The sequence below is a fragment of the Sciurus carolinensis genome, chromosome 6 (genome assembly GCF_902686445.1).
Source record: "Sciurus carolinensis chromosome 6, mSciCar1.2, whole genome shotgun sequence".
In the NCBI taxonomy this organism is placed as follows: Eukaryota; Metazoa; Chordata; class Mammalia; order Rodentia; family Sciuridae; genus Sciurus; species Sciurus carolinensis.
In genome coordinates, this window is record NC_062218.1 from 43,836,195 (window position 1) to 43,851,601 (window position 15,407).

At 43.5% G+C, this 15,407-nt stretch overlaps 1 protein-coding gene across 3 annotated transcripts in view; it reads right to left on the bottom strand.

Moving 5' to 3' along the window:
* Positions 1 to 13,464, bottom strand: part of LOC124987306 (chondroitin sulfate proteoglycan 4-like) — a 65,641-nt gene extending 52,177 nt beyond the window's left edge. For 2 of the 3 annotated variants that reach the window (XM_047556483.1, XM_047556481.1), the window contains exon 1: positions 13,204 to 13,464. In XM_047556483.1, coding sequence (XP_047412439.1) covers positions 13,204 to 13,449 — 246 coding nt within the window. In that variant the 5' untranslated portion in view covers positions 13,450 to 13,464. Of the gene's footprint in view, positions 1 to 254; positions 419 to 13,203 lie in introns of all 3 variants that reach the window. The other variant, XM_047556482.1, reaches the window with a different exon arrangement.
* Between the last annotated feature and the right edge of the window lie 1,943 nt (positions 13,465 to 15,407).

A 15,407-nucleotide genomic window follows, 5' to 3' on the forward strand; every position in this document is an offset into this window, starting at 1 on the left:
GAGAAAGAGAGAGATGAAAACTCTTCCTATACTTATAGATTTCATACTGAAGTTAGAAAATTTTAGAGTCAGAATATTTAGGACATGCTGGCAAAACTGAAGAAAATTTCACTCTATACAAATATCTCACTTTGTTCCAGCGAGATAATAGTAATCAACACATAAAGCTATTTTTTTTTTCTCTTTCTCTCTCATTTTTTTCTCTCCAGGAATCAAATGCTTCTCTATTTTAAGGATTTTTTTAAAAACCGTACCCGTAAGGTTCCTGCTAGAAGTTCTATTACACAATAGTCATTTTTCCCAGCAGCAAGAAAAAGTAACCCCTGTGGTTTGTTGGTTTGAAATTTTAATTCAAGAGATAGCTCAGAGGAAACTTCAATGATGTTGAGCGCCACATAGCTTTCACCATAAAAAGAAGCTATGGGGGGAAAAAAAGCATAAGTTAGTAAGTTTATTACACAATGACTATTTTACATTACACAATCAACCCCTTTCAGGGACTGACCCTGCTAAAGAGAGCTGCCTCGCCCAAGGTCACCCTTGCTTTCTGGGGTGGCCTACAGATCCAACACGGGTGTATAAAGTGTTCATTACTTAGTGTTCTCACCCCAACTCAGGACAATGCTGAAGAGCATTTCTTCTTCAGAACCTTCAAGAGAGGCAGCCAATCTTCCACTGAGAGTAAACTGCAATATGGCTTCTCCTCTATCCAAGACAGCTCCCCTTCCATCGAGGTTGATTCTAAGAGCTCTCTCTAATAAACTTCCCACATGCTAAGTTTCATCTCAGATTTTTCTTCTCCAGGAACCTGATTTGTGACCATTGGGACTGGAAGTAGTCTGAGAAAGCAGATTCTGGGATGGGATTTGGAGCTGAACCACCAATCACCCAAATGGTGATTAGAATCCCATCACCAGTGATAGGTGAATCACAGAGAGCCCTGGCAATGATATAATTTCACTGATGGTGAACTGGTACAATGGAAGCGTATAAGGGAACACATCAGCCCAACTATGAAATGTCAAGCAATGAAAAATATAGAGCAAATGATAACTGTGAGGACAATGGAATTGAGTGCTTCCCAACAAGTTTGAATAAAACTTTGGGAAAAGATAAGGAAAAGCTAAAAGAAATTAGTTAACAATTTCAAGTTAAGTGTCAAATCCAGAAGATAAAACACAATGTTCTTCTTATCTACAGCAGGAGGGCAGAGGAAGGGGAGACTTAGACCCAAGAATTAACATCAGAGTAGTCAACCTCCAAATACAGTTAAAGTCCCAAATGAGACAAACTTGCTCTGACAAGGCCAAGTCACTGGCTAGGAAAAAATGGGACCCTGCCATAAGGAATGGGAACATGTGGGTTGCTGTAGTCAAACATCTTGAGTCCCTAGACCCTCTTGTACCCTTTGAGTCTGTGGAATTAGCCGATTTCCCTATTAGGGCCAGCACTCTACACTTAAAGAGGATGTAGAAGGCTATCTTCATAAGACATATGACCTGTGAAGATAAGAACCCATTTTTCCTCCTGGCCACAAACACAAAGGTTAATTTGCAATGTAACCTGTGTGGGTACATGTTAGACTTGATATGGAATAGGTTAGACCCTAAAGGAGCTGCAACTCACAAGACCTACTCAAAATATACTGCTAGTGCTCGTATGGGGTGGGGTAAGGGGTGAATACACATGGGACTGAAGGTATCTGACGAAGAACAGGAGCATGAGGTTGAATAAGGGAAAGTTTCTAGATTTGGATACACTCTTAACAGTCATGAGACATAAAACCCTGGCAAAGTCTCCTTGAAATGATGTGAACTCACGCTAAGATGACTCCTAGAAGCGTGGAAAACGCAGTGGCCCACTCAAAGTGAGACAGATGTAGCAGAATTGTTAGGGCAGATGGTGGAAGAAGAGATTAAAGGGATGAAAGGGGTCCATCCTGAATCAAGCTGAAGAGGACCAGAAGTCATAAGCAAATCACACCAGGTGGTTCCCCGGATCTTGTGTCATTCACCATTTTTGTGCTAACCCTTTCTCTCAGCTCACATAGCTGCACACTACCAGTTAATGAAGGAGCAAAACACTTGAGCTTGGTTTTGAACAAGTTAGTTTCATCTTATGGATAAAAGCAAAAAAATGGGCTCTATCTGTACTACAACTCCTTTCAGAGCGGCCATGAAAAACGTTAGTGAGGGAAAGTTCTCCAAATGAAAAGAACTGAGTGGCACATCTAATCGTCCACTTACTGTGGAAGGAGAAATGCTCAGAAGTTAGAACATACAGACTCATCAGCAGTGGCAACGTGGCCACATGGTCAGGAGCCTAGAATGAGAAAGATGAAAGATCAGGAGCAAGAAGATCTGGAATAGATATGAGCGTGAGGCAAGAAGAGTTTTACATTGCATGGCAAGGGCTGGGGAGATAGCTCAGCTGGTAGAGTGCTTGCCTCGCAAGCACAAGGCCCTGAGTTCGATCCCCAGTACAAAAAAAAAAAAAAAAAAAAAATACATTGCATGGCAATACCTACCAGAAAACACCTACTACACAATTTGTATTAAACCAGGCAGGAAAAAAAAAAAAAAAAGACTTGGCCTGTCAACGTCACTCAGCCACTGTTATGCCACCCCAAATGTAGGGGCAAAGGATGCATAATGAAGTAGCCGTGGCGGTGGCAAGATTGGCATCTATAGCTGCACCCTACTTCATGGGCTCCCTCTTGTCAAAGCTTTCCCATCAACTGCTGCTCCTGAATATCCAACGTGCTTCCACAAAGACGAACACTGAGTTCCCAAGTTCTGGAGGAGACCAATTGTCCACTAGGTGGCAAGTTCACTGCAAGGAAAACCTTCCTCCTTGGCAAAGCCGATGGTCTATTTTGGTAAAAATAGACACATATTCTAGGTATATGTTTGCCTTCTATTTCAAAGCATCAAAAGGAGGGAAGCCTTCCAAACTTATTCTAAAAGGCAAGCATTCCCCTAATACTACACCAGATAAGGACATAACAACAGCATCAAAAGAAAACTATAAGCCGATATCCCAAGAACATGGATGCAAAAAATCTCAACAAAATACTAGCATATCAGATCCAACAGCACATCAAAATGATCATTCACCATGACCAAGCTGAATTTATCCCAGGTTGCAAAGATTATTCAACATATGCAAATCAACAAATGAAACGCATTACATCACAGAATAAAAGATAAAAATCATACAATCACTTCCATAGATGCAGAAAAAGCATTTGCTGAAGTTCACACTCCTTCATGATAAAAACCCTGAACAGGTTAGATACAGAGACCACATGCCCCAATATACTAAACGTTATATATAACAAATTCACAGCCAACATCATATTGAATAGGAAAAAGCTGAATGTGTTTCCTCTAAGATCTAGAATAAACTAGGGTATCCACTCTTATTCTCTTGTTCAATATAGTGCTGAACCCAGAGCAATTGAATAAGAGAGAGAAGTAAAGGGCATATGAAGGGGAAGGGAGGAATTCAAATTATTTTGTTTGTAAATAGGACATGATGTGATATGTAGAAAAACTTACAAGACTCCACCAAAAGACTATAAGGACTGACAAATGAATTCAGTAATGTTGCAGCATTCAAAATCAACATACAAAAAAAAACACAGTAACATTTTTGTAAACCAACAACAAATTTTCTAAGAAATCATGAAAGCAATCCCATTCAAAATAGCTACAAAAATAAAATAAAACACCTATGAATGGCTCTAACTAAGGGAGTAAAAGACCCCTTTAATGACAATTACAAAACAATAGGACAAGTTGAAGACACACACATGTACACACACACACACACACACACACACACACAAGGAAAGACCTCCCATGTTCGTGGATTGGAATAAGTCACATTGTTAACATGTCCATACTACCCAAAGCTATTTACCAATTCAATGCAATCTCCTTCAAAATACCAGTGATATTCTTCACAGAACTAAAAAAAAAATCTTAAAAGTCATAAGGTAGCACAAAAGACCCCGAATAGACAAAGCAATTTTGAACAAAAAGAACAAAGCAGGAAGCATCACCATACCTAATTTCAAGACATACTACAGAGCCAGAGTACCCCAAAACAGCATGGTATTAGCATAAAAATAGACACAGATCCAATGGAACAAAATAGAGAACCCAGGAATAAATCTAGGCATCTACAGCAAACAGATTCTTAACAAAGGCACCCAAAACATACTTTGGACAAAGGACAGTCTCTGACGAAAGGTGTTGGAGAAACTGGATACCCATATGCAGAAGATTGAAATTGGTTCCCTATCCCTCACCCTGTAGAAAATCAGCTCATATGGATCAGAGACCTAAATGTAAGTCTGCAACTCTGAAACCACTAAAAGAAAACACTGGGAAAATGTTTCTTCAAGATCTGATATAGGCAATAAAATTTTGACCCCTTAATCACAGGAAACCAAAACAAAAATGGACAAGTGGGATTATACCAAACCAAAAAGCTCTGTACAGCACAGGAAACAATTAATGGAGTGAAGAGACAACCCATGGAATGGGAGAAGATATTTGCCAACTATCTGATGATCTGACCAAGGATTACTATCCAGAATATATAAGAAACTCAAAAACCTTAACACAACAACTAGTAACCAATCAAAAAATGGGCAAATGATCTGAATAGACACTTTCTTCTATTATTCAGAAAAAATACAAATGGCCAATAAATAGATGAAAAAATGTTCAATATCATTAGCCATCAGGGAAATGTGAATCAAAATAACAATAAGATATCTCATCTCATCACTGTTGGAAAGAATATTATCAAAAACTAACACATGCTGGTGAGGACTGTTAGTGGGGATGTAAAGTAGTACAACTGTTATGAAGAATAGTATGGAAATTCCTCAAAAAACTAAAAATAGGTCTACCATGTTATCCAACTATCTCACTTCTGGGCTTTTATAGGAAGGAAATGAAATTGATACACCAAAGGGATACCTGAAAACCCATGTTTATTGAAGCACTTCACAATAGCTAAGGTATGGGATCAACCTAGGTGTTCATCAACAGATAGAAAAAGAAAATGTGGAGTAGTATTTAGCCATAAAGAATGATGAAATCCTGTCATCTGCAGCAAAATAGGTGTAACTGAAGGGCATCATGTTAAGGAAGACACAGAAAGACTAGTATCACATGTTCTCTCTCATATGTAGAAGTTTAAAAACAAAAAAGGCAACCTGAATGCAGAATAATGATAATGAGACATTTAGAAGAGGGGAGGAGGGTGGATAAAGGTAGGCTGAATTTCATCAGTGCATGCTGTATGCATATATTGAAATATACCGAATCCTATTAATGTGCAATTAACCTAGAATAGTCAAAAAATTTAAGTCAATCTTAAATAATAAAATTATTAATAATTAAGCTCATTAAAGTTAGAATTAAAACCTAAGATCATTAAACAAAAAACAAAAAACAAAAAAACAAGCAATTACAAACTCACTGAGTTTATCCTCCTGGCCTTCCATACCAAATCTCCCTACCTCAGTGTTTGACATGCTGAGAGGCTGTATTGTTAAGTGTTCAAAACCAGGAAATGTTTTCTAAATCATAAAATCTACTGCTGAGAATGAATAAGTAACATTAATAAACAACATCCCTATATTTTCCCACGTTTCACCTCTCTGGCACTAAATCAATTCCAGTCCCAGCTGGTGGTCAGAAATTTCCATGGCCTAGGAGAAAAACAAGGAAGTTGGTTAAAAACTTCTGGTCTGACAGCCTGAAGCCACTTCACATCCTCACATACTTCCAAGTTGACCCCAATTGGCAACCCCAAAATAACAATAAAGGGGAAATACAAACACAAGGGAATTGGCTCCTGGGAAAAGAAAGGTGATTCCAAACTCCAGTGTAGGAAAGAGTGTGACTTCAGGATAGGTAGAACAAATCAAGCTGAAGAGAAATCAGAGATGGTATCCAGGGTCAGTGCCGAAACAAAAGGTGGAACGACTGGATGAAAACCAGAGTGTGTAGCAAGGTAGGTAAAATACTTTAATAGGAAGGTAACTGTTTATATTGGTCTGCAGTTTCTCCCAGGAGGGTGATTCTTTTGGTTCATTATATTCATCTTGGAATTGGTACTCATTCCTTCTCCCAAACTATATCTTTCTGGGTTTTTATTTGATTCAAGTTTTGCATTTGTTTTGGTTTTTGTTTAATTTACAATTTATTGAGCACTTACTATGTACAGGTATTGTCAGGAACTGAAGGTACAGAATTAATCAAACAAAGAGACCTGCTGGGGCTGGGGAGATAGCTCAGCTGGTAGAGTGCTTGCCTCACAAGCACAAGGCCCTGAGTTAGATCCCCAGTACTGCAAAAAAAAAAAAAAGAGAGAGACAGAGACATGCTGTCTATCTGAGAACACTGCTCAGAAAGAAAAGTGCACCTAAGTAAAGTCAGGGAGTTGGTAAGAGGAGTTCACTTGGGACCAGTTAGGTTATCAGGCAGGGAACAATGCAAATGTCTAGCACCTCTCAGGCCAACTGAAGTGCTCCCTCCCAGGCACAGGTTATTCTGTCCACAAATGAGACTGAGCAGTTGGTACTGAGGGTTTAAAGTGAACACAAGAGACAGTTAATCCAGCAATTACAGCTGCTTGGCTATTAATTGGGAAATGTAGATTGCAGCAGAAGCACTAGGCCTGGTCAAGGGAGGTATAATGAGAAGATGTCAGCAGGACAGTGGCTTCTGGGGAGACCTGGAGGGTAGAGCAGAAAGGAGAGATAAAAGAGAGAAGAGAGATAGGTGAACAGGAGAGACTGAACATCCGGCCCACAGAGCGGGGTGCAGTGTAAGGACGGGACAGATACAGTTGAGGCTGCAGCAATGTAAGGGGGTGAATGGAGCAAACAATCAGAGGGCAAAGGCCACCTCATCCATCAGAAAGGCCTTCCCAGACCATTTAAAGTGCCCTCACACATGCACATAAGAACGCATGCGCGCGCGCACACACACACACACACACACACACACACACACATATGCAGCAACTGGCTACTCAATTCACAGCCTTTATAATCCCTATTCTCTTCATTTGCTTTCTTGGTTAATATCCAGCTCCAATACCACCCCATCCCAAAGAGAATGTAAGATCCTAAGGTCAGGAGTCTTTGTCAATCTTAATCACTGCTTAAGTCTTAGAATCTAGAACTGTGTTCTGCACATGTTGGGTTCCCAATAAGTATGGCCTTGGACACTGGGTTAAAGAGCCTGGATCTGCAAAGAGGGCTAGGAAGGAACCAACGGGCAAATGCCACAACCAGATTGCGAGTTAGGAGGTGACTGGCTGAAACCAGACTTGATGGGGTGCAAGGAAACAGAGGCAGGACAGGGTAAGTTCAAGAGATACGTAGAAAGAAGGATTGTCAGAGAAGGGAAAAGGGGCAATCCAGACTGACTTCCAGACTTCAGGCTTGATATCCACTTACTGGATGGGGAACCTGGGAAGAGAATCTTTGGTTTTGTTTTGCTTTGCATTTTTAATGCATATATAACAAGAAATTCTCAATGAAAGTTTGGGAAATTAACCACTCACCAACCAGATTCCTATGGGCAGAGGGTTACTCACAGAGGGCCTTATGAACAATATTAAGGAGGCTGAATCCTGCTATGCACATAACTAGGAAGCATCAAGTAGCTTTCAGCTGCAGAGAGACAAGTCAGTTGTAGGTTTTAGAAAGTCTGTCTGGTCATTGTTCAGGGGGCAAAAAGAGTGGGAAGGTTTTCTGAAAAATATTTCAGAACAATTTGCTTTCATAGGAAATGAGAATTATCTTTTCGTAATATAATACTTTATATTATAAAATTTATATTGTGCCTTTTTATGTATTCTCATTCTTCCAAATACATTATAGGGATATCACAAGTATATAAGTTTATTTTAAAAATTAAAAAGAACAATAACAAAACTCCCCTGCTAAACTCTTTGCATTACACAAAGTCGTAAGATGGCCAAGAGGAGGCCTTACAAAACGGCTCTCACACAAGCAGTGTCAGTTGAGGTTCATAATGTCGCTTGGAAAAGAAAATCACATTTTGTCCTACAATCGTATTCTTAAGACTTGGCCGAGTGTTTTCCTACGGTGTGGATACTATATGCCTATGGAACCGAAGTTGGGTATTTACTCAAGAGATCATTAACATTATCCTGAACCTCCAAAAAAGCAGAAACCTACAGGGAAGAAATAATTTGGTACAGACATCTAATATGCTCTGGGAGACCCACTCTCCTTTATGCATCACAAGTTAACTGAAAAAGAAAAAATTCTAAAAGTCCTTGCCACGAAACTCAGGCCCTTTAAAGTTAGGTCAGAGTAGAAAGCCAAGGAACCAAGATCTATTTGCTTCACGGCTGCAGGGCAAGTGGTCAGCCAGAGGTTCAGAGGGCTGGGAAGAGGGGCAGCTTGGCAGCACATCCCTTTACTGAAGGAAACACTGTTGGAGGGCAGAAGGGAGAGGACAGCCGGCCCGGGCCTCTTTGAGGATCTTAAAACTTGGGTTTCCAGGTAGAGGCAGAGCAATCTATAGCCCTGGACTTCCTGCTACTGAAGAACACAGCCCACCAGGCTCTCAATTATCCCTTCACTTTCCAAATAAAGGCCTCCATACCAACTGCCCAGGGTTAGGACCTCAGGTTATAAAGATAAAAATAGTAGCCACCTGGCTCTTAGCTTCTCTCAATAGAGGATTCCCTGGCGCACTGTGAATGGCCATGCAGACTGTGCCCAGCACAACTCCAGGGGGCGCTAGTCCTATAGTCTGCTGCTACTAGCAACCTCTGGGGTTATCAGCATAGCAGTCCTGGTGCCCAGCCCGCCCTGGTTGAGCGAACTTCTCCCTTAGAGCTGCAGAGCCCGTATCCTATCCTGCATGCCCCATGTGCAGTGTTTCTGTGTCTCTACATTGGTTCCCCTGCTAGGATGGAAGCTTTCAGGTTCCAGGCTCAGGCAAGGAAGTCAGTGCTGGAGCCAGACTCTTTAGGGAGAGAAACTTCCCTAAAGTATTCAGCCCGAAGTGGACAGCTTTCCTGCCCCTGATTCATTTCTGATGGCAATTGCCATCACATGCCCCTGTCAGAGTTATAGGGCCCCTATATTATCTTTGACTAGGGCAAAAACTCCCTGAGTAAGTTTCCTATTGCTGCCATAACAAAGAACCACCAATGTAGTGGCTCAAAAGAACACACATTGACAATAGTACAAGGTTATAAAGTGTGGAATAGGTCTCACTGAGCTAAAGCAGTGTGTCTGCCTTCCTTCCGAAGGCTCTTGGGGAGAACCTGTTGCTTCCCCTTTTCCAGCTCCTAGAAGGGACTTGCCTGTCTTGGTTTGCAGCCTCCCATTAGCAATCCCACCAACCCAACCTCTGCTTTTCTTATCTCAACTCCTCTGATTACATTGAGAACCCTCCCAGATAATCTAGAATAATCTCTCTATCTCAGAATCCTAATTTCATTTACATCTGCAAAGTCCCTTTTGCCATATAAAGCAACATATTCACCTGCTTTGGGAATTGGGAAATGAACGTCTTTGGCAGGGGAGAGGGGTTCTGGCCTGTCACACTCCCTAGAGGCATTCTGTCAGTCCCCTGTATTTATTGAGCACCTATTATTTATAGGTTACTGAACTAAGTGGTGGGAATACAGAGATCAGTAAGGCAAGATTGTTGGTAAAGGGACACAATAACAAAGGTTGTGGGGTTTTCTGTTTTGTATGTACTGTACAGCCCTGTTTAAAAAGATAATAATTAAACTAGATTTAAAATAAAAACCTGGATGTTTTGGCTTCTCTAGAAAATCAAACAGGCCTCTCTAGGACTCATTCAGCCCCAAGGCACAGCAGCCACCCATAGGCTGTGGATACTCCAACCACAGGTCCCCACCCCTCTGTGTCAACTCGGCCACATCAGCTGCTGCTTGGCTCACTATGATTCACTAGCTCCTAAAAGCATTTAGATTTGGGCACCCACAGTTTTAGAGCACAAATGATAAAGGATGTGACAATATATTTACTGCAGAGCCAAAGAAATCATCAGAACTTCTGGGGTGGTTGTCAACTAAACAAAAAACTACCAAACAAATAAAAAACCCAAGAACTTTGGCCAGACACAGTGGTGCACATCTGTAATCCCAGTGGCTCAGGAGGCTGAGGTAGAAGGATCACAAGTTCAAGGCCAGCCTCTGCAACTTAGCGAGACCTTCAGCAACTAGGTGAGACCCTGACTCAAAATTTAAAAAGGGCTGGGATGTAGCTCAATGGCAAAGCACCCAGGGTTCAATCTCCAGGACCAAGAAAGAAAGAAAGAAAGAACCAAGAGCTTAAGTTTTTTTTCATCTCTAGTTTACAGATTAGTGTCCCAACTTGTCTGGCATGTGAAGCAACCATCTGTCTCATCTGCAATAATGCAAGTCTCCCAAGAGAAGAGGGAGTTGAACAAAGCAAGGTAGACTGTGTCACACTAAACACGTCTTCACACAAAGGCTCAGGCTTGCTATGGGCTGGGTGTCCCCAAGGCTTCATGTGTTAGCAGCTGTGTCCTTAGTGTGGCACTGTTAAGAAGTGCATGGGACCTTTAAGAAGTGGGCCTGGGGCTGGGGCTGGGGCTCAGTGGCAGAGCGCTTGCCTAGCATGTGTGAGGCACTGGGTTTGATTCTCAGCACCACATAAAAATAAATAAATAAAATAAAGGTATGCCGTTCACCTAAAACTATAAAAAATTTTTTTAAATAAAAATAAAAAAGAAGTGGGGCCTAAAAAGAGGTCATTTAGGGCATCATGGTCAGAAGAGATTAAGGTAGTCCTCATGGGACCCGGTTAGTTCTGGAGAGAGAATTGTTGTGAAAGAACAAGACTGTCCCCTCACTGATCTCTCGCTGGTTTCCTCTCTCATCACATAATATCTCACTCTCAGACATGCTCCCCATGATGCCAACTGCCATGACGCCCTCCTCAGAGTCAGCACTACGCTGTTTGAAATTTCAGCCTCCAAAACTATGAGCTAAACAAACCTCTTTTCTTTATAACGTATCCAGCTGCGAATATTCTGTTACAGCAAACAGATTAATGCAAGGTGCTTTTAAAATTCCTGCAAACAAATCAGAAGTAAAGATATATACAAATAACATAAGGAGCAGCAATGCAAAGGAACAGGCAATGCTGGCAGTTCTCTTCCTTGTTACAAGGCAAAAGTAGTAATATACTAATGAGATCTGATAGGAAAAGTAGAAATTAGAAATTACTAAACTACTGATAATATGGGTCCCACACTCTGTATATACTGTACCTTAAGAAAGTGGCTAGTGACAATGTATTGATTTACAAACAGACATACACTGGGTTTATGATAGATATTTTTACTGAGATATCTTTTTACTAGAGAAAGATGAATTTCTGATGTAGTGAGACCTCCCAAGCTGAAGATAGAGCAGTCTGTCCTTCAAGGACCAACAGCAGACATCATCAAAGCCTTGGAATAAGCAAGAAAACTAAATTCAGACCACACAACTGGCTACTCAAGAAAATATTCTTCCAAATACCCCAAAGTAGACTTTGGTAAGATTTTGGTTTATATTTGTCATGCAATCAGAGCCATAGATGGAAAACATATATGTACAAGTTTATACTGTGAAATTCTTTATTCACTAATGCTCCTAGTCTACATTCTTTATCCCTAACTGGGTGTATAACCTATTGGCTCTTACTCAGTTTAATTGCAAGGAAGTGCAGGAATGGAAGCTAATAAGTAAGAAAGAATGGAAATGAGTGTTTATCGAATGTTCTCGGGCTGTCTTGCATAGTATTTTATTCAAGCCACTCTGAAGAAGCTATTATCATCTCAATTTTATAGAGGCAAAATCAAGACCCAAAGAAGTAAAGGAACTTGCCCAAAGTAACCAAAAATATAAAACAACACCAGGATTGAAACCCTAGACCATCTGACTCCCAACACCCTGGCCTTCCCATTACCCTACACTGACCATCTGAATTACTGGCTGCCCACCCACCACCAATCTGTCCCCAGAGGCCACTCACTGCCCTCCAGGATCTCCCAAGCCTGCAATTAAACCTTTCCCCTCAAAGCCACAGTCACAGCAGCCCCAGGGCTCAAGTTCCTAGGCCAATCTACCCTGGGAACCAGGCAGGAAAGGGCAGAAGGGGAGAGGAAGACCTAGAAAGGAAGGAGAAAGACGAAGGAGCAGAACTGGGGAAAGAACCACCCCCATCCCTCTCCACCCTCCCAAAAAGGATGAGGAGTCCTCTACCTGGGTCATGGTTGGAACACTACTTTAAAGCTGCTTAGATCATCAAGCAGTTGTGGGCCGCAATGATACTATTCAATGATACTAAAATACAGTGTAAGTCTTAAGGTTTTAATCCAAATACTACAGAGATACAAGTTCTTTTTTTTTTTTTTTTTTTTTAAGTGTTCTCTTTTAAAATTCCGGGGTCTTTTGTTGAACTGAATTCAATTTCAAAGATTCGTGGAGGGCAGGAAGGCCCAGGTACGGAGACTGTCACATAAAAAGTCTAAATATGTTATTAGAAGCGCCATTGAAATGTAAGACTCTTCTACCTCATTGGACCCCCAAAGTTTAAGCTCCAGTTGGAGGGACTTCTGGGACTATGAGCCAGTGAACAAAGAATTCCGGGAAGTTTCAAGGCCCACAAAGCCCTGAGGGTCACGTGCGGCCCGGTCACTTGCCAGCGCTGGGTAAGGGGCAGAACTAAAACGGATCAGAAGGGAAGACTGCAGGGTCCTTCATCCTGCTGGTTGGAGTGCAGCCAGGATGCCACTTCAAAACTCCAAATCCTGGGGGCAACCGCGCGGAGGTGAGGCACAGACCCCGACTGGCCTCGCCCCGAACTGGCCCGCCAGTGAGGGGCGGGGAGCTGGAAGTTTTCCGAGCTGGCGCCAAAGCCACCGCGCAGGGCCGAGTCTCCTCCCCCTGCCGCCCGGCCCAGGAATGCGGGGCCGAGAGTCGAAGTCTGGGTCTCCAAGGGACAAACGCGGCCCAGCGCCTCCCAGGGCTCCCGAGCGCCGCGGCGGGCTCCCCGCCCCGCCCGCACTGCTCCGCCACCCCCTCCACGCGGGCTCCACGCGCGCAGGGCCGGGAAGGGCCGGGGAAGGGAAGTGGGGCGCGTACCTCCGAGCGCCCCGCAGAGCCCCAGGCAGGCGGCGAGCAGGACAAGGCGGCGGGCCCCCAGCCGCCCCATCCCGCCGCGGCGGCCCGCGCTCGCTCCCAGGCAGAGGCCGAGCTACCTGCACGCCCCCTCCCCGTCCCGCCGGCCGCCGCGCTCCGGAACCCGGCCGGGGGACGCCGCCTCCAACCGCGCGGGGGCTGGACGGGGGCGGAGAGAGCCGCCTGCACCCTGCAGCTGTTGAGCCCCATCGGCCCGCAGGCCCCGCTCCCGGATCCGCGGGCGGGCGGGGTCTTGCCCTGTCCTTCCCCTGCAGTTGGTTAAATCTGTGGCTGGGGTGGGCTCCGTCTCAAAGGGGGCAGAGATAGGTGGCCCTGGCCCTGGCCGTGGTTCTGCAATGGAATTGAGTGTGCTTGTGCGAGCAGGTGACTGAGAGTGAGGAGGCGCCGCCAGCTGGAGGAGTTAGTGGGAGGAGGAAGGACTCCTGCTGGAGGTGGGACCCTAGCCCAGCCTTGAAGGAGTGGGCGTGTGCTTCAGGAGGGCAGAGGTGGCTCTGCTCTTCGCTGTATTCCCCAGGATATGCCTTGTACACAAACGTTTGTAAGTGTGTTGGATGGATGAGCAAGCAGTCCTTCTCAAGTGTGAAACTATTCTTTTTTAAACACAGTCCCTAAGAATTAGATCATTGAATTTTTGGACTATGTATGGGAAGAATTAATCAAGGCCCAAGAGCCAACGTGTGGTGGCTTTCACCTCCTGCTTTTGTGCACATGATCACAGATCATGGAGAAGAGAAGTCTTTACCCAGGTCCTGGACTTCTGATAAAAACTGACTTATGCAGGCCCTAAACCGGTAGTGTTAGGAAGAGAAACCCAGAATTCTCTAGAACCATCTTCCCCAGCTGCAATTCTTCAGCTATGTTCTCGGCAACATTGGTCTTAGTCAAAATGCCAATTCATATACTACCAGGACAATCAATGCTAGTGTTACTTTGTTTCTGATAAAATAAGTGATGACTTCTTTTCTTTTTTCAGTTCTGTAATAAAATTCTCCTTATGCATGGAATCACATTTTGAACTTTTCCTCTGCAGATAATCTGCAAACCACTGTTTTAGTTCTGAGCAGATGTGTTTTGTCTACCCAGCAGCCCCCCATTCTTGTGGGGACCTCACCCTCCCTCTTTGGGGAAGCTGCTCTCTACTCGCAGCCCCACCATATGTGGGCAATGGAGGTTGGCAACTTCTTTCATGACCTTTCCAGTCAGGGAGTGCACAATTGACCCAAGCAAGGCCAGTCAACTCCAATAGGATCCACTCTTGTCTGGAGAAGATGCAGGAAAGCTATAGTAGGCAAGTTCTCTGCCTTTTCAAAGATGCTAGCACACAATAACAAGAGAGCAGAAATAGAAGTTTGCAGCATGGGCCTGGGATCTATCATCTCCATTCATCCCAAAGACTGGATGAACCCTGATTTTTTTTTCTGGGATTGTTTACATGAGTTAGTCAAGTTACCTCTTAACCTAAGCTACTTCAGGTTGCGTTCCCTATGTGTCTCCAAAGAACCCTCTCCACTTTAATCCAAGCATGATTTAAACCTCACTCACTCTGGTTGTGTTCTGCAGGTCACACATTTGCAAGCCCTGAGACAAGGAACAGATGTCCCGCTGGCTGAAGACAGACTCCAGCATGCATGTTGAGAACACTCTATGCTGTTTGGAGCCCTGTGGCACTTATATGCTGTTGACTTTCTCCTGCAAGCACCCTCAACTCTCTGCATGGGTTCAAGGCCTGCTTAACCCAAGTGTACCCAAGGCAGACCAGGAGTAAATACAGGAGCAGTCTTGACCACCAGTGAATAGAGTTGGTGGATGAATATCTAAACTTCCTCACCCTGGCATAGGACTACTCCAAAGTGGTTCTAAACAGTCTCTTAGAGGCTGGAGTTCAAATTGCCCACAGTAGTAACCTACTGCCCACAGCAGTAACATACTCAGTCAACAAACCAGAAAACATTGGGTTTGGAAGGAGCTTCTGGACTGATCTGGAAGCAGCAGTGTGGTGGTTAAGAACCTGGCCACTGACTTTGCATCCCTGGCATACCTCAGTGCCTGAGGTGAAGTCAAGTCCTGGGCCTCAATACCATGCCTGCCACATCATTTTTTAATTTTCTTTTATTTTTTCAAAATGGACATAATGATAGCTTCTTCCT